The sequence below is a fragment of the Cupressus sempervirens genome, chromosome 3, assembly GCF_028749045.1.
Source record: "Cupressus sempervirens isolate cs-2001-9-10 chromosome 3, ASM2874904v1, whole genome shotgun sequence".
In the NCBI taxonomy this organism is placed as follows: domain Eukaryota; kingdom Viridiplantae; phylum Streptophyta; class Pinopsida; order Cupressales; family Cupressaceae; genus Cupressus; species Cupressus sempervirens.
In genome coordinates, this window is record NC_143120.1 from 47,118,687 (window position 1) to 47,144,561 (window position 25,875).

General features: G+C 33.8%; 1 protein-coding gene across 5 annotated transcripts in view; it reads right to left on the reverse strand.

The window, feature by feature from the left end:
- The window catches only part of LOC149564728 (MADS-box transcription factor 50-like), a 328,681-nt gene that overhangs the window by 132,319 nt on the left and 170,487 nt on the right, over positions 1–25,875 (reverse strand). For 2 of the 5 annotated variants that reach the window (XM_089818283.1, XM_089818284.1), the window contains exon 2: positions 2,084–2,183. The exons of 2 other annotated variants lie outside the window; for them this stretch is intronic. In XM_089818283.1, the coding sequence (XP_089674409.1) occupies positions 2,084–2,183 (100 nt within the window). Of the gene's footprint in view, positions 1–1,892; positions 2,184–25,875 lie in introns of those variants that run through there. One more of the 5 variants, XM_089818280.1, reaches the window with a different exon arrangement.

Here is a 25,875-nt window from a genome sequence, read left to right on the forward strand (position 1 = left end):
TTTATTTGAAAGTGCCTCATGGTCTACATTGAGAAATACTTCTAATAAAAAGGAAAAGAGTCCTAGAAGAAAAATTTCTAAACATAAAGAATGATAACAACAAAAATTAAACATCATGTAATGATATTTGTACATTATAGGTACCTGTCAAATCATCATGTGCTTAGTAAATGATAGCTTATCTACTAGACAATCCTCATGGTTTAGGGCTTAAAAAACATACATATTAAAGATAAATACAACACACTTGTAGGTCCTAAGAGAGAATTAGCCATACTTAGTAATTGTTTTGAAGAATGTTTGGACCAAGATTTCATTCATAAATGGAGAAAGGGCCTTTGATAGGAGTGGGAAATCACTTACAAAGAACAAAATTCTTTGTAACAATTTCACAACCTACGAGATTTATAAGAGTAAAAATTCTTTATTTAAAGGTTTTTTTTGTCACGATTTCCTCAAGACTCTTTTAGGTCACATGGTAGATCAGCTGTAATAAACATGATTCTGAATATAATCCCAATTTCATTTGTGTATGAGATTTTAGTGAGTTTTATTGATTTATTTACTAAATTAATAAAATAACACACTTATATTGCTTTTATGCATATTGTATTTTCTATTTTTTGGGTTCTTTATGGAATTTAAGCAGTTCATGTGTTCACACTTACTAATTTCTCTACTAGTTTGTTGTTAGTTTGCAACCAACAAGAGCAATAAATAACATTATTTTACACAATCAAGTTTTATACCAAGATGGGAAAGCTTCAAGCGTTGATATATGAGAGTTTAATTTATAGAATACACATCCAAATACATACGAATCATGTAAATTTTGGTGTTTGCTTGGATATTGAGGTCATGTTATTCCTAAGAGCAAGATATATTTTAGATCCCTTGCCTCCCTCGAAATATTAACTTGCCATTATCTTAATCTTTGTATTATATTTGAAAACCAATGGTGATTGACAACCTCACTTTGAATGCTATTTATCACTTGATTATTGTGATCCCAATCAATTACTTCATACCATAGAAGGGGATGTCACGTAACATTTATACATGTAGAAGTATTATCTTTATGAGCTAAAAACTTTACATATTATAATTTCCTTTACTAATTAATAGCCATGAAAAATTCTAGCTACTTCATCATTAATCCAATGACAATTTTGATATTAATTTTTTTTTATCATAATGTGTCAATATTCATCATTTATGTCAATGGCATTTCTAGAATAATTTATTTATCATTTTACTTATTTTACTTGCTTATCCATATGAATTGATTTGTCATCTCAAGTTATGCAATCCCTTGGAATCTGTGACTTTCATACATACATTTCTAGGGAGTGGAATGGTGTTACTAATTGATTGGTTAAGTGGGTATTAAGTCAAAGGTAAATTGGGATATAATGGATAAGGGATAACTGTCTAATGATATGCCCAACATGTTAGACCGCTCAGTTAGATACTAGAGAAATCTTTAATACTATCTTTAGCACTTTTATTTTATATTTCTTTAATATTTGAATAATTCTTTCTCTTTTATTTAATAAACTATTTTGTCATCACTATCAATAAATTAAAGCTGTTTTAAATAAAATAATGTTTCAAACTAAAAGAGAGTCTAGAAATATCTATTAATTTAAAAAATATATTTAATAAGATATTTCAATCAAAATATTTCTTAAATATACTTACACTGTTTTTATCTTTCATTAATTTATGTTTATATTATATTTATATTTAATAAACATTGTGTTTTATGTTTAAAACGGCATTCAAAGAGATTCAAAAGTACACCTATTTGCTCAAAGGAAAATTGCATTATACCTTCTTTTTTGAAGAACCGATATAATCAAGTAAAATTTTATCCTCCAATGCAAGGCAAAAACGTAAACTCAGACATTACAATTTTCATTGAAACTGATCTATGATACATAATTCTGTACCCTTATTTATATTTTCTCTCTAAAAATGAATTACTAAAAAAAATGTGCACAAAACATGATCTGCTTAAGTTGTGCAATTTTAAGGAAAATTAATGTACAACTTCTTAGACTTGAGAAGAGATACGAATAACCTTTCTCGAGCGCAGTTTTGTACTACACAAGTGGACTTTCTTCTTAAGATTTTTTAGCTCCTTCAGACTAAGCGAATCCAAGTCTTCACCAATCATATGTCTGTGTCATCGAGAAGAATATTCGTTACAAAGTTTCCTTGTACAAAAGTTGCAACATATCATGTAAACGTGAAAAAAAAACATAGGTATATAAAATTCTTACTTGGAATTTTTTTAAAAATTTATCATTGTTTTTCGTAAGCTCTCCACCTCCACACGTAACATCTATGGACAGACAAAATGTTAGTACATTAATTATTTATAGTTAAAATAAATCTTAAAGTTTATATTTTTTTATTCCTTCTTTAGAAAGGTATGAATACAATAGTTTTTAAGAGATATATTTGATTTTAATTAGTTCATAATGTTATTGATAAGGAAAAAATAATTTAAATGATTTTGTTTATATTTGTAAATTAAATAAAATTCAAATGTTTTACACAGTTTAATTAGAAATTTATAATATTAATTGATCATAAGTAGTGATGTCTGTTTTAAATGGTTCACCCTCACACCCTTAATTAGTCTAATTAGTTAACATATTTAAATTGATTTAAATAATATTTAATTTAATTTGTTTTGTTTCGTTGGTCTGGATGGCACAATTATCTATGTGGTCTTGGACTAGCTACTAGAAATGTACATAGTGCTCAATCCCATGGTTAGACATAATGGTATTGGCAAATCTTTGAGCCCTCATACCAAAGTGGGTACAACTGACTATTAAGGAAAGGTCAAATCTAAGAAGATCTATCAAGTTGTCTTTCAACATTTTTTGCAAAATGTTCACATAAGAAATGATACAACAACTATCTTTGTGATCTTGGACTAGTTGTTAAGGATTTACTCGATGCCATGGTTGGGTATATAACGGTATTGGTAAATCTTCAAGCCATCATACCAAGAGGGTACAAATGATTGTTAAGGAGAGGTCAAATATAAGGGAGATATACCAGGTTGTCTTTCAATTGCTTTTGCAAAATGTTTGTATTGCAATTAGTGAACTTAATCAAAACTTGATTCTCTATGGTTTTATAAAACAATAGTTCTTCTCTAATATCAGTGGGATTGTGATTACACTAGCCACAATCTTATTCTTCCAAGATCCACCTAAGGAAGATATACCATCAAAGGTATTCAAAGAGGAATCTAGAAATTGAGCCTAGTATGCAAATAATTTGTTAAAGCATAGCAAAGACTTACAAAATTAGGGTATAGGTTGTTGGTTGTAATTTTCCCAAAACATTCAAATGAATCAATTAAATTATTTGATTTAAGTATTCCCAAATTTAATACTATCCTATAGACCGTTGAACTAATTAATTCAATTATAAAATATAATATAATAAATTATTATTATTCGCCTTCTATCAACCCTTCAGTAAACTTCTTAGAGCCCTTTAAAAGTTCATGTTTGACATTGTAGGAGATCATTGAGACTTTCTAATTCTAATGTAGTTTGGATTCCAGTTGAAATTTTGTATTGTTGTCATTCGACCACTGCAAGATCCTCTCTATTCTCGCATTCACAATTTTGGTGGGAGTCACCCTATTCTGCCCATTGGTCTGGATTTGGGAGGCCTTTAGTTGAAGAAAAATCTAATGTATTACGAGATACATCATCATATTCAGAAAATTTATAAATTTTATTTTCTTAGCAATTCAATTTGCTTTGTGTATGATCCATATAATTGAATCATATCAATATTAGTATCTTTGTGTTGTCACGTGATCCCCGACAAACACTTTTTGTCAAAGAATGGGAAAGAGGCTTTGTCGTATAGAAATGCTAAATTGACCATAGGGTTATGCAAGAGGAGAGTTGGTTGTACGATGTAAACAAGTATTATGAAGTGTGGGAATTTTGTCCAAGGGTATAGGAAAGAGAAAATTTTATACGGGTTGGGTTAAAAGTTACATGTAAGTTATTGTACATAATGACTTTGTCATGCTAGAGACTTCAGCTATGAGCTATATATGAGTAGTATCTAGGGTACATTGTGTCTATACAAATAACATTATACATATGTGGGTGCATGTTGGTGTGAAGCAGTACATCACATTGGTATCAGAGCTAGTGATCTTACAAGCTAGTTGGCAGATGTTGGATGTGGACAAGATCTCAATTAGTTGACAAGATGGGGGCTTAAAGCATTGAAATGATGACATTGATACAAAAGCTAGCACGAGGACAATAAAAAATCAATGAGACCTTGGTGCCAAGACAAGTAAAACTCGGTGAGACTTTGGCAAAAGAAAAACAAGTTATTAGTTAAACACTTCAACTTTTGGTGAAAGAAAGGATATATAGGAATCATAATAAGCACGATGATGATTCTATAAATGATAGGTCAAGTACACAACATTCCCAAACACATCCTTCGATGCCAATGTTTTCTCAAAGGAATGAATAGTATGGAGAACCAAATCCTATATTCTTGGAGATGCAAGATCAATTTAACCAAGATTGGTTTAATGTCAGATTTGGAGCATAAAGTTACTCTCCAAGGATCATGTAGATTTTTGGTTAAGATATTGTAAGAGACATTGTGCAATCATAGCATCAACTAAAAGATTGATAAGCTGAACCTATCTACTTTTGCTCACTCAGTACGACCATGGGTACAGAAAAAATAAACCTAATCAACCTTAACTTGATACTTGAAGAAGAGGTGATCAAATATGTAGTACTCCACTTGGAGGGAGTTGCTTATCAATGGTGGCACCATATAATGCTCACCATTAGCCATGATTGAATCACTTCATATACCTATTGAATGTAGAGACTCACAAAACATTTTGATGAGAAGGATCTAGAGCTCAAGTTCAAGGACTTGGCTCAACCAAAGAAAATGAAACTGGCGGACAATTACATCATAGAATTTCAAAGGCAGCCAATGTTGGTTACTGACATCTTGGAAACGAGACTTGTTGTGACATTCATGAAGGGATTGATGGAACCCATAAAGTATTGGGCCAAAGAGTTCAACCCCAATACCCTCCCAAAAGTGATTAAGAAGGCACCTAACATCAATACATTGTCTATTTATTCTAAAAGTTACAAAAATGCCAAACCACCCCTCACGCTAAAAGAGAAAGAGAACAAATCAAACCTAAAGAAGTCATCATTAGATAAGGCCAAAAGGTAGGAGGTAGGGGGAGAAAGCTTGGCTACAACTACAAGGAGTCATGGGAACAAGGGCACCAATGCCTAGAGAAGCGAAAGATCCACCACACTGAGGTGGTATCCAATAGCGAGGAGGAGAATGAAGAATTTGAGATGCAGGGAAAATAAAATGATAAAGAATACATGAACTATAAGGAGAAAATTTCCACAATGGTACAAAGGAGAGGCCTCATTGTGATACTAGCCAACACTCTTAGGTGCAATATGTTTTGCGTTTATATTACACTCTAGAGACAATAAGTAAGAGTGGTGTTAGATAGTGGGCCCGCTATTAACTTCATCAACTCATCACTCGTCACCTAGTGAGGTATGTGTACCGAGAAACATGAAGGGCTCAAATTCAAGAAGGGGAGAAGAAATCTATTGCCACAAACCAATATGGTTCTGCAACTAAGCATTACAATGCGAAACTACATAGTGATGAATGATTTCTTTCTAGCAAATTTGGATGATACGAATGCCCTATTGGGCATTCAATAGACGAAAAACCCTCAACTATTTCACAACAAGTTTCAAGAGGTTGGAGATCTCAATTGAAGTGGATGACAAGAAGGTTTTACTAAGAGGAATGAAATTGTTGAGGATAATTTTAACCAAACAATTGGAGGAACCTTTTAAACATGATGATATCATTTGGGTCGCACATTACTTGGTCTTAACCAAATCTTTGAGCAAGCAACAAGATTACTACCATGATAACGAGCTTTGAGTGGTGTTGGAAATACAATTTTGTCTTCAAAGATATTTCACTTGGTATATCTCCATATAAAGTATTTAGGGACACCATAGCATTGCAGGAAGGACCCAATCTTGTCATCACCATGTCTTATCACCGTCTTAAGAAGTTCATGTTGAAGTTGATGAAAGATCAACCCCATAGCTCCAAAAAATCACCTACATCCAAACACCTATCAGAAAAAGAGAAAGGCAAAAGATATGGAGGCTAGAATTCCCAAATCAACAAATGAGACATTCTTGATGAGCGAAAAGAGAAATTGCTATAGTCAAAAGTGAATGAATATTACAAAGAGATATTGTTTTTATAAAGAAGATCAAAACCTTGAAAATTAACTAACCTAGGTTGCATGATAATAATTAATAAAAAAAATAATTATTATATGTCCAAAGTTTAGCTTAAATAACCAGAGATAATAAGTGACTTAATAATTAAAACAATATGATTTAGTTAATAAGGAAATACTTTATTACTCTAACAAATCCTCTTAAAATAAACTTAGGGAGTAGCTAAAACCCTAAAAACTACTACTAGAAGTAAATTTGGGTCCCGACAACAAGGCCTGATGAGGTACCCAAACACAATCAAATATCTTAAAAGAGGAGAAATAGAGAAAACCACATGGGAAAAACCCTACACCAAAAAGAGATGGAAATAATGTTGAAAAGAACTAGTGAAGGATTGAAGATGCCTCCAAACTAAGGAGTGTCCCAGATGATAGGAACAAAAGATGATCCTGAAGAACACCACTGAAGCATGAATCTGCAAACATTATCAAACTATTTATCTGAAGAACCTCCATTGTATACAATATGACCAAGTAGAGAAGACTAAGTCTGAAGAGCTGATCAATCAAAGATGGAAGGTGTCTTCATGGCCTCCAAAAATGGGAATGAAAGAATGTCTATGTGGTAAATGATTCACCTCACCGAAATGCATAGGTATCTAGGCACTACAATCGCCTAGCACATAGGATCAAATACTGAATACATCGCTCACTCCATCGAACAAAGAAAACAATAGAACAAACATAACATCCCTATAACGTTGAGAAGTAAAACATGAACACTGAAACTGAATATAATATCTCCTGTAGAAAGAAGAACCAGGAACATCAAGAGTGCAAAAGAAGTACAAAAACCTATAATGAGACATGTCATTGACACATCATGAGGCTAATGTCATGGAAGGAACACTCACTTGACAAAGTAAGATGGCAAATATGGCCAACATGAAACCCACCAAGGCACTTTTATAACGTAGTGCGAGTACAACAAAACATAAAGACGTGCAAGATCCTGAAATGCAATAGAGTGGAATTTTATCTCAGTGTGTTTGCATAAATGCTACAAAATGATCTCAACAAGAATTTAAGAAAGGCATAAGCCTCATACAAAGAACAGTATAGCCCATGATGAATCATCTGAAGCAACAAAATCGATCCCCAGACTTGAAACAACCAAGATATCCACTAGAATGAAAAAAACAAAAAAAAAAGAATGGGATGCGCCTGGAGCAGAATTTGCAAAATAGAATATCCCAAGATATGTCTCCCATAGTGCAAAATTGAACCTCTGACGTTGACTACATAAACTAGCAACCAAACAACATCAAAAGTCCAAATAAACTACACCATCACGATGGACTCAAAATCAACTTTCCAACGATATCTTGTTTGTGAAAAATGGAGTCCAAATGAACAAGTTATGGCCAAAAAATCACAGGTACATCAAAAAGAAGTCAAAAGGGCAAAAGAAAAAATTACCACCTCGGGACCTGTGCCAAAGGTCTTAGAAATTGTTGCAAATGTCCTAGAAATTACATTAGGGAGCGTGATATTCTTACAAGACATTGTCTTGGGAAGCATGATAATTTCATACCAAAATCACCTCGAGAAGTAGGACGGTTATGTACCAATATGACCTCGAGAAACGTGACAAAACAATACCAAAATCACCTCAAGAAGCATGTTTGTTCTATACCAAAAAAAATCCTAATTTTCATGCCAAAAAGTTGATTTCCTTACCAAAAAATCTTGATTTTCGTGCCAAAATCTAGAAAATCACAGCCTTGAGAAACGTGCCCAATTTGGTAGCAAATTTGTTTGCCTCATATTCCAACAATTTGGGCTCAAAATGACCCAAAAATTAGTCAAGCCAATCTTCTCAAAAGCAGAATAGGGGAATGAAGATTTGAAGCTCTGATACCATGTTGTAGTTGATGAAATATCAACCCCACAACTCCCAAGAATCATCTGCATGCAAATACCTGTCACAAAAAGAGAGAAGCAAAAGCTATGGAGGCTAGAATTTCCAGATCCATAGATGAGACATTCTTAAAGAGCAAAAAGAGAAATTTATATAATCAAAAGTGGATAAATATTACAAAAAGAGATCGTCCTGATAAAGGAGATCAAACCCTAACAGATAACTAACCTAGGTTGCATGAAAATAATTAATAAAAGAATTAATTATTATATGCCCAAAGTTTAGCTTAAGTAAACTAGAGATAATTAGTGACTTAATAATTAAATCAATATGGCTTAATTAATAAAGAAATACTTTAATACTATAACAGCTCAAATAAGATATACAAAAGACAATCTAAAAACTCCTTAAAAAAGAATGGATCGGACCTAACCCCCGACCCTTTGGATCCATTGTAGTGTCCACGAAGGACAAGACTCTCAAAATCTGCATTGACTACCAAGTGTTGAATAAGAAGAGCAATAAGAATAGATACCCCATTCCTAGGATCAACAATTTGTTTGATGAACTACACAAAGAAGTTTACTTCCCTGAGATTGATATTATTCTAGGTACCACAATATTCACATGAGGGAGCAAGTTGTCCAGAACATAAAATTTTATTGCCACTACAGAGACTATGAGTAATTCATCAAGGCTTGGATTGACTGATGCTCCAATCACCTTCTAGTCTTACATGAACCACATCTTAACAAAATAATTGTATAACTATTTACATCAAGGCATAAGAGGAACTTGTTAGACATTTGGTTTTGATATTAGGAGTCACGGAGTCACTCATTTCTAAAGAGGTCCAAGTGTAAATTTCAAATGGCAAAATTCTTGTACTTGGATCATGTCATCAAAACGCTGTGTGTTTAGGTGCATCAAGATACACTTTGGGAGATTCATAATTGGCCCAAACCAATGACACTCACAAAGTTGTTTGCATTCTTTAAACTGTGTAGTTACTACTGAAAACTTGTGAAATAGTTTTCACAACTAGGAGTGTCACTAACAAATCGAACAGAGGGAGAATTTCCATTCACATGATCATGCACAACAAGAATTTTATAGATTAAAAGAAATCATGAGTACATATTCTGTATTGGCACTACCAAACTTCATTGACCGTTTTTCCTCGAGTACCATGTGTCCAAAGAAAGCATTAGAGTGTTGTTAATGCAAGACTGCCACCACATTACATTTGAGAGTTTGTACTCAATCTATGATAAGGAGATGCTCACCATCATGTAAGCATTATCCAAGTTTCGACAATACATCATTTAGCGCAAAATTTGTTGTGAAGGCAAACCAAAATAATCTGAGATATTTCCTGGAGGACTTGAATGACTTGCATAAAAAAATTGTTGAAAAATATCCAAGCATATAATGTTGACATTGAATATTTGAAGGGGAGAAATAATTTGGAGGTTAATGCACTATCAAGAAGACCTTCCATATGTTCACTATTATAATTTTGACAGATTACAGGGCCCGCCTATTGGTCAAGTAATCCAAGAACAACTTTACATACCAGCTAATCGATGGTCAGATACAAGATGACTAGTACAAGGTGGTTGATGATATCATTTACAAGGATAGAATTTATTTGGACCAAAATTTAAGATGAAGGAGAATATTTTGAAGGAAGTTCACAATTCACCTATGGCAAGGCGCCTAGGGTACCTCCAAAACTATAGGCAAATTTATGAGAGGTTCACTTAGAAGGGCCTCAAATATCATGTGTTGAAGTGTGAAAACTCCTAAATATCTTTGTCAATGATATTGAATTTCTTGGATGTTGATTAGGAGGAATCATAATACCAGAAAGGAGGAGATCTTTATGTTGTCCCAGATCCAAGAGCGGAAGAATATTGATTGGATGGAAGGCCCACTCGGTTGGACCGCATGGGTGGATACTTATTTTGATATTCTGCACTAGTTCTTATGTTGTTTATGTTCGGATCTTGTTGTATTTGATCTGTCCTAGTTGTATTATTGCTACTTTAGATTCAGAGTGAGGCTATGAGTCTTTTTTGATCCTCAGTGAACCGTGTATTCCTTTTTTTGATCTCTCTATAACTAATAGAAAAAAGTTTTGTTGAAGACTTTTCTGAATTTTCCTTTTATTTTTATTTTTGACATAAAAAGAAATGCAAGTAAATCAAAAAATGTTGACACTGAATGTTCACAACGAGAAATAACTATAGAAATTATATATCATCTTTGTTCATGAAATGCCTAAGCCTTTATGCATACTTATTAAATTATATACTCATTATTTCTATGCTTCCGATCGTAAAAAATATCCTTTCAGTGGCTTGATCGTCTTATAATCTAAAGATAACTACTCGATGCCAATGCATCCCTTATGCTCCCAAAGACCCTTCAGATTTATTTTTAAATTTATTATTGTATCCTTGCATAAAATCCTCCGTCCTATCCTTGGCGCCTACCTTACTGCAATAAATAGTTGTTAAAAACACATCGAACAACCTAGAAATCATGATAATATCAAAAACGTAGACTTTCAATCCTATTAAGCTTGAAACCCTAAACAAATTATTTCCTCTTTGAAATTCGCTTCGAATGAGCACAATCTTGACTTGTGAAGGAAGCCAACTGATAAGCAATCTTCAAGTAATATCTCACAACCTCTGAAAGCTGATACAATGAACAAGTTGCACTGTCCAATACCAAAAAACCGTCGTCTTTGTTCTTCAATGCTCGGTAGATACACGAAATGAGTCTTCAAAATACCAAGATTGTATTCAATTTTTCTTTGGAAGTCATGTTATGATTGATCATGACCATTTAACATTTCATTATACTTGGCTTTCCTTATTAATTCCTCAAATGTTCTATTTTTAATGATGAATTGATCCTCGAGTTGTAACATTTAACTACAACTTATATTATTACCTTTTAATAAATAATTATTATTTAGGGCAATTAAAAATCAATAACTGATGGCAACTTGACTAAGGTAGTATGTTAACGGTTATCACTAATGGCAACATAATGCAGTATTAAGGTCGTCAAAATTAAGAATTTAATTTTGCATACGGATACTTAAAAAATTATCTAAGTATAAGAAAGGATAACAAAGTAAAGGCAGATTATTTCATTCACCAAGCTTCACAGAAGTCACATATGCTTTAGTGAGCTTAAGGCAAGGTTGTACGGACGTCATAGAAGATATTGTTAAGGCTACTAAAGGATTGGACATCTTTTGCATATGTTTTGGTTGCTTTTTCCAATAACAGACTTATTATCGCAGAACAGAGCAGCAGACAAAGTATAAGGATTTTGGTAAAGGAATTATTTTCACTAGTCAAAACAAGTTCTTGAAAAGGTAGGCTAACATTCTAGATGTTGATCGTTATATGGCGAAGTTTAATTTTGAGATTTGGTAACGTATGAAGAAGGTTAAGGCTGACACATATAATAATGATATCATTATTATGCGAGCACTCAGATGGTATTGATGATCAGATTAGACAGGCTATTATAAGTATAGTTTGTATGGAAGAAACTTCAAAGGACTAATCAGATATTCAAGAGATCAGCACAATCAAGGTTTTGTATCTATCTATATAACTTGTAACTTCTTGTATATGCATGTTTGGACCATGGGTTCAGTTTGTATTTTGTTCTTAAACCTCCTCTCAAGGTTGAGGCTTTAACAAGACCTAGTCCTCTAACAAGGACATATACACTATATGCATATAAGCAACTACTAACAGGGTCAATATCTTTCACAAGATACTTTCAATTAGTGGATAATCTTGTGGGTACCATCTCCATCAGGGTTTTCCTTTGGCCAAGTTTTCCGTAGTTAACAAACTATGGTGTTATGAGTTTCGTTATGTTGTGCATGGTTTTACTTTTCAATTTATTCATCTATGGAAGTTTAAGGTTTGTAAATGATATTCATAGTTGGTCAGAAACATGTATCACCCGCGTATCACCCGCCCACCCCTACTTATATCAGTGGACTTTACTTTCTAGCAATGACATCTCTAATATTCATTATTTCTCAATTTTGTTTGACTATGTACACATTGGAATTTCTTACTAAGAATACTAACGATACAATTTAGTCATCTTATGACTTATTATAAAAGTAAGAACAGAAAACTGAGCCCTAAAATCCATACAAATGCCAAGTCTAAAACTATTGTACTTTGGAGTAGAATAATAACTCATTCTCTAACTAGGTACCACCCTCAATGGACCCTCTATGAAGCCCTATTAGCCTACAAGAGTCAAATGATGAGCTAAATTATAGTGGAATTATAAATGTCCAACAAGCAGGAGACATCATGTTGGCAGTGGGCCAGCTTCCCTTTTGAAGTGTGCAATGTGGCTTAACAGCCTCTTGTGGATTCTATAAATATAGTGGTTGGATCACATATTGACAAGTTAATCTTTTGGTGAAACAACCCTAGGAGTTAACAAGTATTATCAAAGCTTGGTCACATGTTTAAATCTACACAAATTGTAACGAGTAGTACTAGGATGGGGATTGTTGGCATTGTACCAGCTTGCCTCACGATGTTCACAACATGCCTTAATTGCCCCTTATGGATTCTATAAGTCTAGAGATTTTATCATTAATTGACAGGTCAATCTCTTGGTGGAATGACAACGATAGCAGTTAGCCCATAACATGCAATTCATGATGAAATGTTCCACTTGCTAACAAAATCAATTCGAGCATGTCTTACGTACATGGTTAATTCAGCCTTTGCCAATACCCAAGCAAAACTGAGAATGCATATTGATGGACTTCATCACAAGGCTTGCCAAAGTACAAAGAAAGGATGGCTTTTATGTCATGGTGAATTGTTCGACCAAATATGTTCATTTCTTTTTCATTCCCACAGGATTTCAGGTAGCTCAGGTAGTAGTCATTTCTTTAAGAGAAGTTTTGTTTGCATTGTCTTCTACGTATTATAGTCTACAATAGGGATAGTTATCTTCTCAACACTTTTTGGACGAAAATTTTACTTGGCAAGTACAAAGTTGTCATCGAGAATGAGCTATCACTTGCAAATGGAAGATTTACACAAAAATTGTGAATAAGTGGTTAGAGAGCTGCCTAAGTGGTGCAGGGCACCTCCCTAATTTTGGTTTTGGAGTTGTTAGGGGTTATTTAAATGTGTCTAATTAATAAGTTCCAAGAGTCCTTGGAGTGCAACTAATCCAAATGTACGAGCCAAATTGCTCACTAGGTCCTAGGTTGCTCAATAGTTGCTCATTCAACCCAAAGTTGCTCAATAGGTCAAGTATGATTAAGGTTGGGTAACTAAAGTCTTTGAATACCTTAATAGGTCCTAAGTGGACCCATTTGACCAAACAGTTCTAAGGAGCAAAACTTGCTCAAAAGTTGCAAAGTTGCTCAAACAACTTTTGCAATTTTTGCAAAAACTTGCAAATGGTAGTTTTTGAGGTTGTAACTACCCATGCTCGGGTATATGAGTATGGAGGATCATATTTTGAAGGGTTAGAAAGTTTTCCATCAAATTATGCACGTGTGGGTCTACTGTACGGACAATTTTCTAAGTTTTCCAGTAATTGGGTTGAAGTTATCAAGTTTTGCAAGTTGTAGCATTTTCTTGCTGACTAGACTAAGAACTTCCGTCACAAGGTTGTTTCCACACACATGGCTCTAATCTAATCATCCACACTAGAAAATATTTGAAACCTTGTGAGATGATTGGTTAGACATTGTATATAGTGTTTTTGCTTTGTTTTGCACTTTTGTGTTTGGTTACCTTGCCATGGAATGAAGCCCTAGGCTAACTGCTAGGAGTAAGTGAGCTAGGACAGTTTGGAAAAGTTGTTGCAGAGCACGTCCATGATCAAGTTGGGTCAAACCAGTAGAGTGCCTAGAAGCCCTATGATGCTACCTTGAATTTACAAGTGGAATGGAAGGTTGGTTTGAGGTTTGAAGAGTTCTAGAAGCTTTTTAGTACTGACTGATCTAGAGGCCTACAAGATAGCCTAGAAACTAGGGCTTAAGGGAGAACAGCGTTATGGGAGTTTTCAAACACTGAAAATTTGTTTTCTAGGAATGCTACAGGATAGCTTTCAGATTCCTAAGGTTGCTCGAGGGGTTGTTTGAAATGATTTGAAGTATTGGTGCAAAACAAGGTTACTAGACCTAGGAGCTAATAGGCCTGATTATCCCTATGCGAAGAAAGTAAGTTTTCATTGGTTTTTCTTGTGACTAGAAGTATTAAATAAGGTCAGTGAGCTCATGGAGGGTATCTACAACATCAGTAGACTCCAAGGGAGAGGAAGAACAAGATCCTAAGCGAGGGTTACGGTTCTAGGGGAGAGAAGGGCTAGTAGGACTAGTGCCTTAAGTCAAAGATTAAGTCTTCACCAGACCAACTACACCTAGGAGGCAAGTTGGGAGAAGAGTCTTGGAGGCTTAGATTGGTGAAAAGGACAAGAAACAAGAATCATTGGATGATTCAAGATTAGAACCTTAAATAGCAGTGGTTATTTGTTGGAACCCTAAGCCCTCTACATCATTGAGGAACTACATCGCTCTGCCAAAAAAAGTGTGCATCTGTCGGCTTCACTTTGGGGAGCATTGTTAAAGAACTACCTACCACATGTCAATAGGTATGTTATAATAATGGACGGTTAATGGTTATAAGACTTCATGTTTTGTGGATCTTTCATTAGGTGACACTCATACACTAAGGGCTAAGGGCAGTTCAAGGAGAGCTTCGATATCCTTCAATCTCTCAATAAAAAATTACAACTGGCTTGAATCAAAAAAATATGCATGTCAATAAGAGAAAGGTTGAATGGAGTTTTGAAGTAGAAGATCTGGTCTACCTCCAACTACAATCATACAACGATTCTTCCTTGAAGAAAACTTGTTCAAATAAGTTGAGGCCTCACTTCTATGGACAATATAAAGTGGTACAAAGAGTAGTAAAAGTTTCACATAAATTGGAGCTTCCAAAGGGAAGTCGTCTTTACAATGTATTTCATGTTTCATTCCTTGATATGGCAATTGGTCAACATGTCATAGTTTCCCAAGAACTCCCACCTATTGACAACAAGGGAAAACTTGCGTTGGAGCCTCCATAGATCATTAATGCCAAAGAGAGGAAGTTGAGGTTGTGCACCATCGAAGAATACCAAGTTTGCAGGAAGTATCTATCAATTGAAGATGTTGGATGGTAGAGTGAGCAGACCTTGGAGCATCATAGTTTTCAATTACTTGAGAAAAAGCAATTCTTGGCTCAGGAAGACTATAATATTTTCTAAGTATTCAAATGACTCAATTAAGTTAATTGATTCATTGTCGGCCTACTTTTAACCCTTTAGGAAACTTCTTGCAGCCATTTATAAGGTTGAGCTTTGCATTGTAGGAGATCATCAAAAGATTTTATTTCTTATGTATTTGTAATAGCAGTTGGAGTTTTGTGTTTTTTTATATTTTGGAGTTGCAGGATGCTATAGAAGTAGCCACACTAAGCAATAGGAATACTTCCTATTTGCTACAGAGGCTTTATTTTTTGTTTTGTTAGTTAAGTGCAGATATATAACAGGAAGTTTTCCACCTTATGATAGAGATATTATTTAATTTATGTATTGGGGGTATTTTATAAGGACATCTATTGGGTTTGTATGAATTTAAGAACAATGTGTGTAAGTAAATGATGTTTAACAAATATTAGTAAAGATTGCGGGTCTAATCTTTTGAAAATAGTTAATAACTGATTGGGCATTGTTATTATATATATTTCCTCCATATCTATGGTCAGGGATATATACAAAGGAATTTGGGAATGTTTATGGGAACAATATCATGTTCTAGTGAAGGAATAAATAAAATCAATAATCGTGAATATTCTACAATTTCTCTTAATTTCAATTCTTCCATGTTTTGTTCAAATGTTTTAATCATGTGACTTTTGGATGATCATATTGTTATCTATGTTGTTTTACTTGGATGAAATAAAATTTAATATTCATTTGTATGAGGAAAGGGTTTTGAGATTATTTAAAGACCGTTGAGCATCATTTTACAGAATCATGCCTCCTGCCTGTGCATTGATCCTATGAAGTGGCATGAGCGTGCACTACAACATTTGAGGTCAAACTGCAACAACAATTTGTCACGGCGGTGTAATTTGTGTTGATTTTCATAAAAAAAAAATTGCAATTGTCCTTGACGCCATTGCAATACCGATGTTGGCGTCATTGCGATGCCCCGTGACTATAAACAAAAAAAAACACGAGAAATCATTCCCCATTTGTTTTGATTGTGGAGAGTTCTATCGGAAAGAGTGTTGAGAGCTCCGAATGAGGGTGAGGAGTTGTGAACGTTGCTATGCCCTTCATTCCTGTGATTTTTGCATTTCGTTGCTGTGCTCTTGGTCTACAATTTTGTTGAACTGTGATCTCTGCAATTTGTTGTCGTACCCTTGCTCTATGATTCAGTTGTCGTTCCCTTGTGATCTCTGCATTTCATTGCAATGCCTTTGCTCTGCGATTTTGTTGTCATGCCCTTGCTCTAAAATTTTGTTGCCATGCTATACCATTGTGATCGTCGTGCTCTGGCTCTGTGATTTCGTTGTCCTGCCCTAGCTCTACCATTTTCTTTAAGGGCTATGTAAATTTTCAATTCTTTTCCTTCTAAACAAGTATCACTTTATATTTCCTTTTATATATGTATATTTAGAGATCTTTTTTAAGGTACTTATTACATCTTAGCACAATAGAAAAATGATCTAGCTGCATTCATATTCCAAAATCCAAATAATAAAACAATAAAACTCACTCAACCCTTGCTAAGTGACTTTCGTCAAGATCCTCCACAAAAATAATGCCAACTAGGAAAAAAGGGCAAAGTTCGCAAGAAATTTTACAAAACACATCATAGCAAATATTTTTAGAAAGAAACTAGCCATAAGCCAATAAATTGGGTCTAGTTGCTGATTAGTTGGGTTGATCACAAATTCCTGTAGAACTATCATCAAATTAGGTACAATAAAACAAACAATTAGTTGTTCCCATCTAGCAAGATCAAATACAATTTTCCATGTTATTTCTGCAAGCCACATTACAATATGGTATTTCTACAAGCCACATTTTGTATGAATATTACTCTTAAAACTAATCAATTCCAAAATTTTCAGTATCTTGAGGCCTCTTGCCCAATTGTTCATGTGCTTATCTATGCTTCCATATTGTGGATATTCTGCGATTATTGTATTCTATGTAATTATCACTCCACTTTTTATCTATCTTATGGAATGACCTCTCTATTGACACATTGCAAGAAATGATTCATGCCTCACTTTACTATGGTGCCTCTGCAAACTTTCTCCATTCCACGTGAGCATGATGTCCTCTAGTTCCAACGTGATGCCTATCAATGTTTGACTTTTGAATGAAAGTTTAGACAATCTTTTTAACAAATATCATGGTAGCATTCTATCAAACAGTTCACATGCCTTGTCTATACTGCCCGATTGATGAGTTGTCACTAACAAGTGTTGTTAGATAAGAAGCTTCACATTTATTTTCGTTCCTCACATATCATTTTGTGGATATTGGCTTCTTATCCAGTTTCTACAGTCACACTTGCATATGGATTATTTTGAAGTTGATTTGTATTTTTTTAATGCTCAATATTTCATGGCTTGGCGTGAATCCAAGTTCGTCTAATTTTTGTCTACAATTTATTTTTTAATATACCGTCTCAAAATATATGAATGGTTGAAAATATACCGTCTACTTTTCTTTTGCTGGCAAAATATCAATATTTTGTTTACAACCTCTGCATACATTAAAAGGAAGATCAAAGAACAGTTGCAAGTATAGTCTTCATTATACTTCAGAAAGTAAATTGCGATGTAAAACCCCTACATCTTATACTTCATTAAACTTCAATTTTTCTGTTTATTTTGATCCACATTTGTTTGATTTAATTGTGAGAATTTCGGTGTTTACATAGTTTTCCATCTTATAGACTGTTTGTCAAATTATTTATAAAAATGGGTGCTACAAAACTGATTATGCAGCGATAGTCTACATGGAGTCCTTATGACAACAATAGAGGGTAGAGGTGATGTCATTTTTTGGGCACTTGCTTCCCACACCATATCTTTCTATTTTTTTTCTTTTCTTCACCAAAATTTCTTTTTTACTTCCGTGGCAACTATACCAATGTCATGATTGACATTTTACAAAATACGTCTATATACTTGACATGCCTCTTCAGCGATTAGCTTAAAATCATTTTTTTCTCTATTGCTTTCTTTCTTCCCCTTTTGTTAGGTTTATGATTTCCAAGTTTTGGTTTTATTTATATTTATTTGGGTGCATGGTAATTCTTCATTTAATTGGATCTTGACTATCGATTATTTTAAGAAATCATTTTTTTAGATTGACTGCTTGCAAATTCATAGTTCCTTAGTGAACTTTTTTTGATGACCCGACAAAAATGGTACAAAGAATCCCTTGACCCAAGGTTGAAGTAGTTAGATCAATTCCCTACAATGTCTGATGTGTACCGTGGTGCATCTCAATCTAGGGCCTACAAATAATCTAGAAAATAAAATTTAAAGATTTGTGAACCTAAACACTGTTTTAATTAGAAATTTTAAAAAAAAATTATTAATAAAAAAATGCTAATAAATAATCAGAGATTTTTTAATTTCTAAAATGTAAATTATATAATTGAATTTAAGTGATATAAATACACAACAAAATTACAATCTCGTAACAACAACAAAAAAGATGATTTACGATTAAAAAGAGAAGGGCTTTTACTTAGCTTTTCTAGTAAGATTAATTTTAGATTTAAAATTTTATTCAATCTTTTAGTATAGATGTACTATTTGTGTACGCTAATCTAAAGCAACATTGGCTATTCTTTTTTTGGTTTTCTTTTGGTAGAACCATGTGTCAAGAAATTTGTCTTTTTTCTCTTTGACGAACAAAAATATTGTTGGTCATTATAATACACATAGTTCAATGAGCTCCCTGCTAAGTTATTGAAAAAGCTTTAAATTTATCGCTAAGTAGAAGAACAACAATAGATAAATGATCTCCTTGATTTTGGACTCATAATCACTTATATTCCTCAAAACTTCAAACTCGCAAAACAATAAGCTTCAACTTCATTTGTGTATTATCATTGAATAAGATGAACCATGCACATTATCCCTTACCATGTAGAAAATTCAAATCATTAAAAGGTACATACTGTTGGGTGGGGCACCAAAATCAAGGTCAAAATGGTTTGACATGGTTCATCTCTGAATGCTCCCAAAAATTTGTAGCAGCTATTCTCACTGCTAGAAGAATAACTTCAATGAAGAGTTGTGTGTGAGGAGTTCAAAAAGCAAGTGTTGCTACAGTGTAAATTCCATAATCATGAGGCTCCCATAATATCCTCAATGTTGTCTAGATGTTGTGTCTGTCGTGCAGTCTCTTTGTAAAGCCGCTCCTCCTTCACTCTTGTGAATTAAATTTTGATTATCAAACTTCTGAATATCTGCCTCTACCTTATCTAAAATCAACATCACATTGTGTTGCAACTCTAGCATAGGTGTTTGATCATCAATAGCTTTTATTTCACCATTCAAGATTTCAAGATTGGTCAACACCCTCACTTGTGGACCTCTCATGTCAAGAAATTTTTGTATTGTTTCAACAATATTTTCTTGCTTCTGAGCTAACAGTTCTTCAGGCGCATTTTCTTGTAAAACATTAATTTTGTTGAACAATTGTAAACTCTTAGAAAGTGCATTGTTGTTTTCATGTATGTATGTATATATAAAAATGAATAATAATAATAATGTTTTCATGTATGTCAAAGTAAAACTAACATTACCATTGGATCATATAATAATGAAGTAATCAACCCAATTAATCAACAAATAGACCAATTTAACCAGTGTTTCCAATGTCATCGTACCTATTGCAACTCTTTTCTGCATTCTATCCAGTGGCTCCCATGATATCCTTATCAAAATCAATTTCAGCATTCAAGTTTTCAAGATTGGTCAACACCCTCACTTGCGGACCTCTCATGTCAAGCAATTTATGTATTGTTTCAACAACATTTTCTTGTAAAATATTAATTTTCTTGAACATTTGTAAACTCTTAGAAAGTGCATTGTTGTTTTCATGTATGTATGTATGTATATTTATTATAAACAAAAAAAGAAAAGAAAACACGACATTAATCATTCCCCATTTGTTTTGATTGATTGTGGAAAGTTGTGAGTGAAAGACAGTGGAGAGCTCCGAGTGAGGGTGGAGAGCTCTGGACGTTGGTGGAGATCAATGGAGATCTAGTATTTCGTTGTCGTGCCCTTATGATCTCTATATATGTATGTATGTATGTATAGGTGTATATGTATGTGAGTATTTATATAAATAGAGAGATCTTGATACAACAAAAAAATAATAAACTCACTCAATAGGTAGCATTGCCACAAATGCAATGGCAATGCCTATTGGTAGGTAGATTCCTCTTTTTCTATCTCATTTTTTATGTGTTCATTTCACTTTAACTATTATTTCTTGGGGGGCATTTTGTGATATTGGATTCAATTTATGCAGGAGGCGATGAGGACATTCCTAGATGTACCTGTGTGATAAATTGCTCGTGAGCAATGCAAATGGACTTCCCCTGAGAGTAGCAGGAGTCAATAAGGACACTCCAGGTACTTTAAAGATTGATCTCATGACATTCTATGTAACTTACCATGCTTATACATGTATGGATGTTCAGGTAATCAACCTTACATAAATTATTATAGGACCATATTAAAAACACGTTACACTTAGTGATAGCATAAATCTTCCACCTTGCAACTTGAATAACTTTTTGTACACACAATATCATGACGAGCAACCTTAGCTACGTCATCACAAACATGTCTTCTACATATCCTGAACCTCGATTCTCAAAATAACGACTCTGCTAAGAGATATAACAAGTTTACTAAAACAGGCATCACCAAAACTTACATAATTTCTTCTAGACTTATGCTTTCTTCTTCCAACATCAACTACATATACTAGATACTCAGAAGTATCTCCCATAGCCTCAGATAGTTAGAATAATCAACTAGTCGTCGTACCGACTTGATCTTTCCATTGTTCTTCTGTCAGATACCATAGCAAACTACTATGTTGACATTAATGACAAAATCAGTCATGAATGTAACATATCATCGTAGTAACATCTTTATGATACTCCCCCATAGGGATATCATCAACATTCATGCTTTCAACCAATCTTCAAACAGTTGAGGCTTCTTACAAGGCCTAGTCCTCTAACAAGGACTCAAGACACTATATGTACTTCATAGAACCCTAACAGGGTCAATATTCTTAACAAGATCCTATTGTTTAGTGAATCATCTAGTGCGTATCATCCCCACCGAGGTTTTCCTTCGGCCACGATTTCCCTAGTTAACATATAATGGTATTATCAGTTCTCTATGTGTATAGTTATATTTACTGTTTAGGATTATTGATTTACTTTTATATGCAAGTTATAAAGTAATTAACAATATTCCACTGTGGGCAAAAGTTTGTAGAATACTAATTCAACCACACCCCCCCCCCTTATCAGTATTATCTATTTCTAACACTTTTCATTGCAATCTATATCTTCAAAATTTACTATCTCAACTATATACAATAACTATTCCAAAATTGGCTTTTGCTCATTTACATCATGAATATCAAAAGCATCTACAAAAATGTTTTTAATATCATGCAGTACTTGCTTTTTCTTGAACTCCCTCCTTAGTTGATGTAACCTATTCAATGGGTGTAATAGTTAATGCATTAGTACGGACAACACTCTAAATATGGGCTTTGTAAAGCCTCTTGCTCCTTGGGTTTCTCAGTCTTTGCCAGTTTGGATAGTTCTGGCTTCTTTGCTCCCTTCGTGACATCTTGGGCAGATCGTACTGCTTCGCCTTTCTCTACAACGTGCCCATCAATTGCATGTGTAGACTTTGGTAGCACAATGATGGCCTTGCCCTATTGCTCGATACTTATTTCTGGAACAATTGTTACAGATGTAACTTGTGTAGCAACAGTTAATGCACTGTCAATCCGTGAAGAATCTTGTATTTGTAACAAAACTAAATTGGTGCATGGGAGAGAGGTGTCTAAGGTATTTCTTTCAACATTTTTCAAATCTTCAGTTAATATGTTCTGATTCAGTGGTGATGAATCAACAACATACTCTATAGTGACAACAACCTATTGTTCACTCTCCTCTACCAACTTCCTCATGTCTTCTTCTAATCTCAAAAGTTCATCATCATCTCCTTGACTCTCTAACTCTATAGCGTCTCTTCCCTCTTCCTATTTTTATTCTTCTACCAATGGAAGTAGTAATTCAAATGCTTTCTTCCATATCAAAACAATTATGCATAATTTTCACCTAATTGTACAATAAAAACATTGATTTTCTCGGTAATTGGTCTAGTGCTATCCTACACAACTGTGCCAACAATACGAATTGAATTATGCATATAAAAAAATATACAGTGATGACAACTAGCTAATGAAGATATCTAATTGTTGTCATTTATGCCAAGACATGATGTACATGTTGTAGAAAACCTTGAAAATAAAGATATTTAGCTTTTGGTACCTAGAAAATTGTCTAAGTATGAAATTGGTTTACAGCAGTGTATTATTTTGTATGTAACTTGTTGCTAACATCATATTATGATTGGCGAAGTTAGATGGAGATAATATACATGCAACTTTTGTGAAAGTGATACGAAGTTTTCAGAAGCTATTTTTGTGATCCGAGAATGAGCTGAAGGTTAGAGATCAATCGGGAGAAAAGTTACAGCACCTATATACCAGAAGTCTACTTACTTGTTTGGATAGTGTGCTATTCTTGTACTTGGAAGTACATGTTTGGGCAGTCGGTTAATCTTGCATCTAGTGTACTACAACTCCTAACAAGGTTGGAATCTCCTAACAAGGATTCAAAGTCTCCTAACAGGGACTCTCTATATTGAATTTGCTCATTGACTCCTAACAAGGTCCATCCTCTAACAAGGAATATATATATCAGTATATTATCTAGTGGGTATCATCCCCACCAGGGTTTCTCTAGTGAACAAAATATGGTGTTATGAGTTATCTTTGTGCATGGTTACTGTTACTGTTCTGAATTACTTTTTTACTTTCTTATGTGTGGTTCAAAGTAATAAATAATATTCAATTGGCGACTAAAGTTTGCAAATTACTAATTCACCCTGCAACCCCCCCCCCCCCCCCCCCCCACCCCCCTCCCCGTAATTCTTATTTCCAACAATTGTTATTAGAGCGCAATTACTCAAAAGAGGCTTATCAGCTTGAGTAAGATCTCTATGCATATGGAACAGTTGATGAAGAACCTTGAAGAGGCACTTGAACAAATTGATCTCCTTACTGAAGAAAGAGATAAGTTGAAAGATGGATATGAAGACTCCAAAGTATATATTGGACAATTGAAGGAAAATATTGAAAATCTCAAATCCAAACCTAAATCAAATGAGTCTAAAACTACTTATGATGATTATTCAAAATTGAAGATAGATTACAAGATCTTGAAACATGAATTGAAGATTACCAATCTAAACTTGAGTTTGCAGAGTGATCCTAGCAAAGTTTGATTTGAAGATTGAAAATTCAGATCTAAGAGAAAGTTTGGCAAAGAAGACATCTGAGTATGAAACATTCAAAGAAGATCATGAAGAACTTCATAAGTACAATACTATTGTGAAAGGTGAACTAACTCAGTGCAAGTAACAACTTGAAAAGCTTTATTCTAGCAGAGAAAAGCTCGATGATTCATGTTAATACAGACACCTACTTTGATAAAACTGGTCTTGGTTATTTATTTAATATGTTTGCAAAGAAACTTGAAATTAGATCAAATCTGAAAGAGAAAGATAAATCTAATGATAAGATTGAATCCAGTAAATATTCTGATAAACCTAAAGAAGTTGGTCAAGACAAGGAAGTTGAGATTTTGGATGAACCAAAGCAAGTGAAATCTCCTAAGGAAACCAGATATGAATTTAGAGGTGAGTTTTTTCATGTAATGAAATAGGTGATATGAAAAGAAATTGCACAAAATAAGTCATTTAATCATGTTACAGAATTTTATTATCATAATTGTTATGGTATGGGTCATAAGAGCAAATGATTGTAGAAAACCTAAATATGATAATGATAGAAGGAATAGTAGACTATATTAAAATACTAACACTGTAGATAGAAGAAGATCTAATGACGGGACATCGAGAGAGGGAAGACCTTATGAAGAAAGAAGGCAGATTGTGTGTTATAAGTGTAACAACCTTGGACACATAGCTTGAAATTGTCATGCACCTACTAATTAGTAGAACTCCAGTATGTCAGTTATGCAACAACTTCGGATATACAACAAAGTATTGTAGAATGGACAGAAACTTCAAAGATAGAAGGAACAATGGAAGAAACTTCAGAAACAAAAGGAAAGATGGAAGAAACGTCAGAAATGACAAAAGGAAGCATGAAAGGAACTCTGAATCTAAGAAAGACAATGAGAAACAAACGAATGAAGTCAGTGAACTTCGAGAAAAACTTAATGAGGCATTTGTGAAGGGATTAAATATTTCTAAAGAAAAGTTAGAAGATGCAAAGACAGGAAGATCGAAGTAAACAATCAAGTTTGATTCAATGAAGTTGAATTAAGCTTGTTCACAGCACCAGAATTTGAAACTTCATCTAGATATTGAACTAGAGGTAGCGAAGTTGGGAAAAGGTGTATCGAGATAAGTTTAGATTGTAGCTAAGCTTGCTTGTAATTGCGAGCTTATCAAAACTTGTTACGAAGGAATTAAGAGTTATTCTTATGACACAAAAAATTAATTCTATAGCAGAAGATGAGAAGTATGTTTTTACAGAGAATTTCATGGAGTGAAGTTACTTGGAGCATTGTTATGATGGAAGGAAGCTATGGTAAACTTCGGGTAGCATTTGAAGATCGAACAAACATTTTGAGCAAATATTTTCTTTCAGAATATATTTGATAGCTTTTTCGTGTTTGCAAAGTTCACAATTAATGCAAGTTCAAATTGAATGAATAAAATGGAGTATAGACTTGATTACCACTTCATTGCAATCACCTCAGAAGCATAGTGCACTCAAAAGCGACTTGACAAGCGATTTCAAACTAAACCCTATTTCAAGAAAAAGGTATTTTATCGTTTCTCCACAGAATTTTTTCGATAAAATTTATATGTGATAGAATCATGGATATGTCAGTACTCATAATGTTATGAGTGAGGAGAGACCAAAATTGAAGGTTGTTTCCATAAAACCCGTAGAAGGAAACGCCAATTCAACATTATTCATTACTTTGAACAACATAATGTATTTGGAAGATGTAGGAAGTTATCTTAACAGCAAGTTTGAAACTATTGGGAGTGAGTATATGACCAAAGATATGGAAGTTGTTTTTAACCATAATATGTCAGTAAAGCCCGGATTTGAACATTTGAAACAACTAGACCTTTTC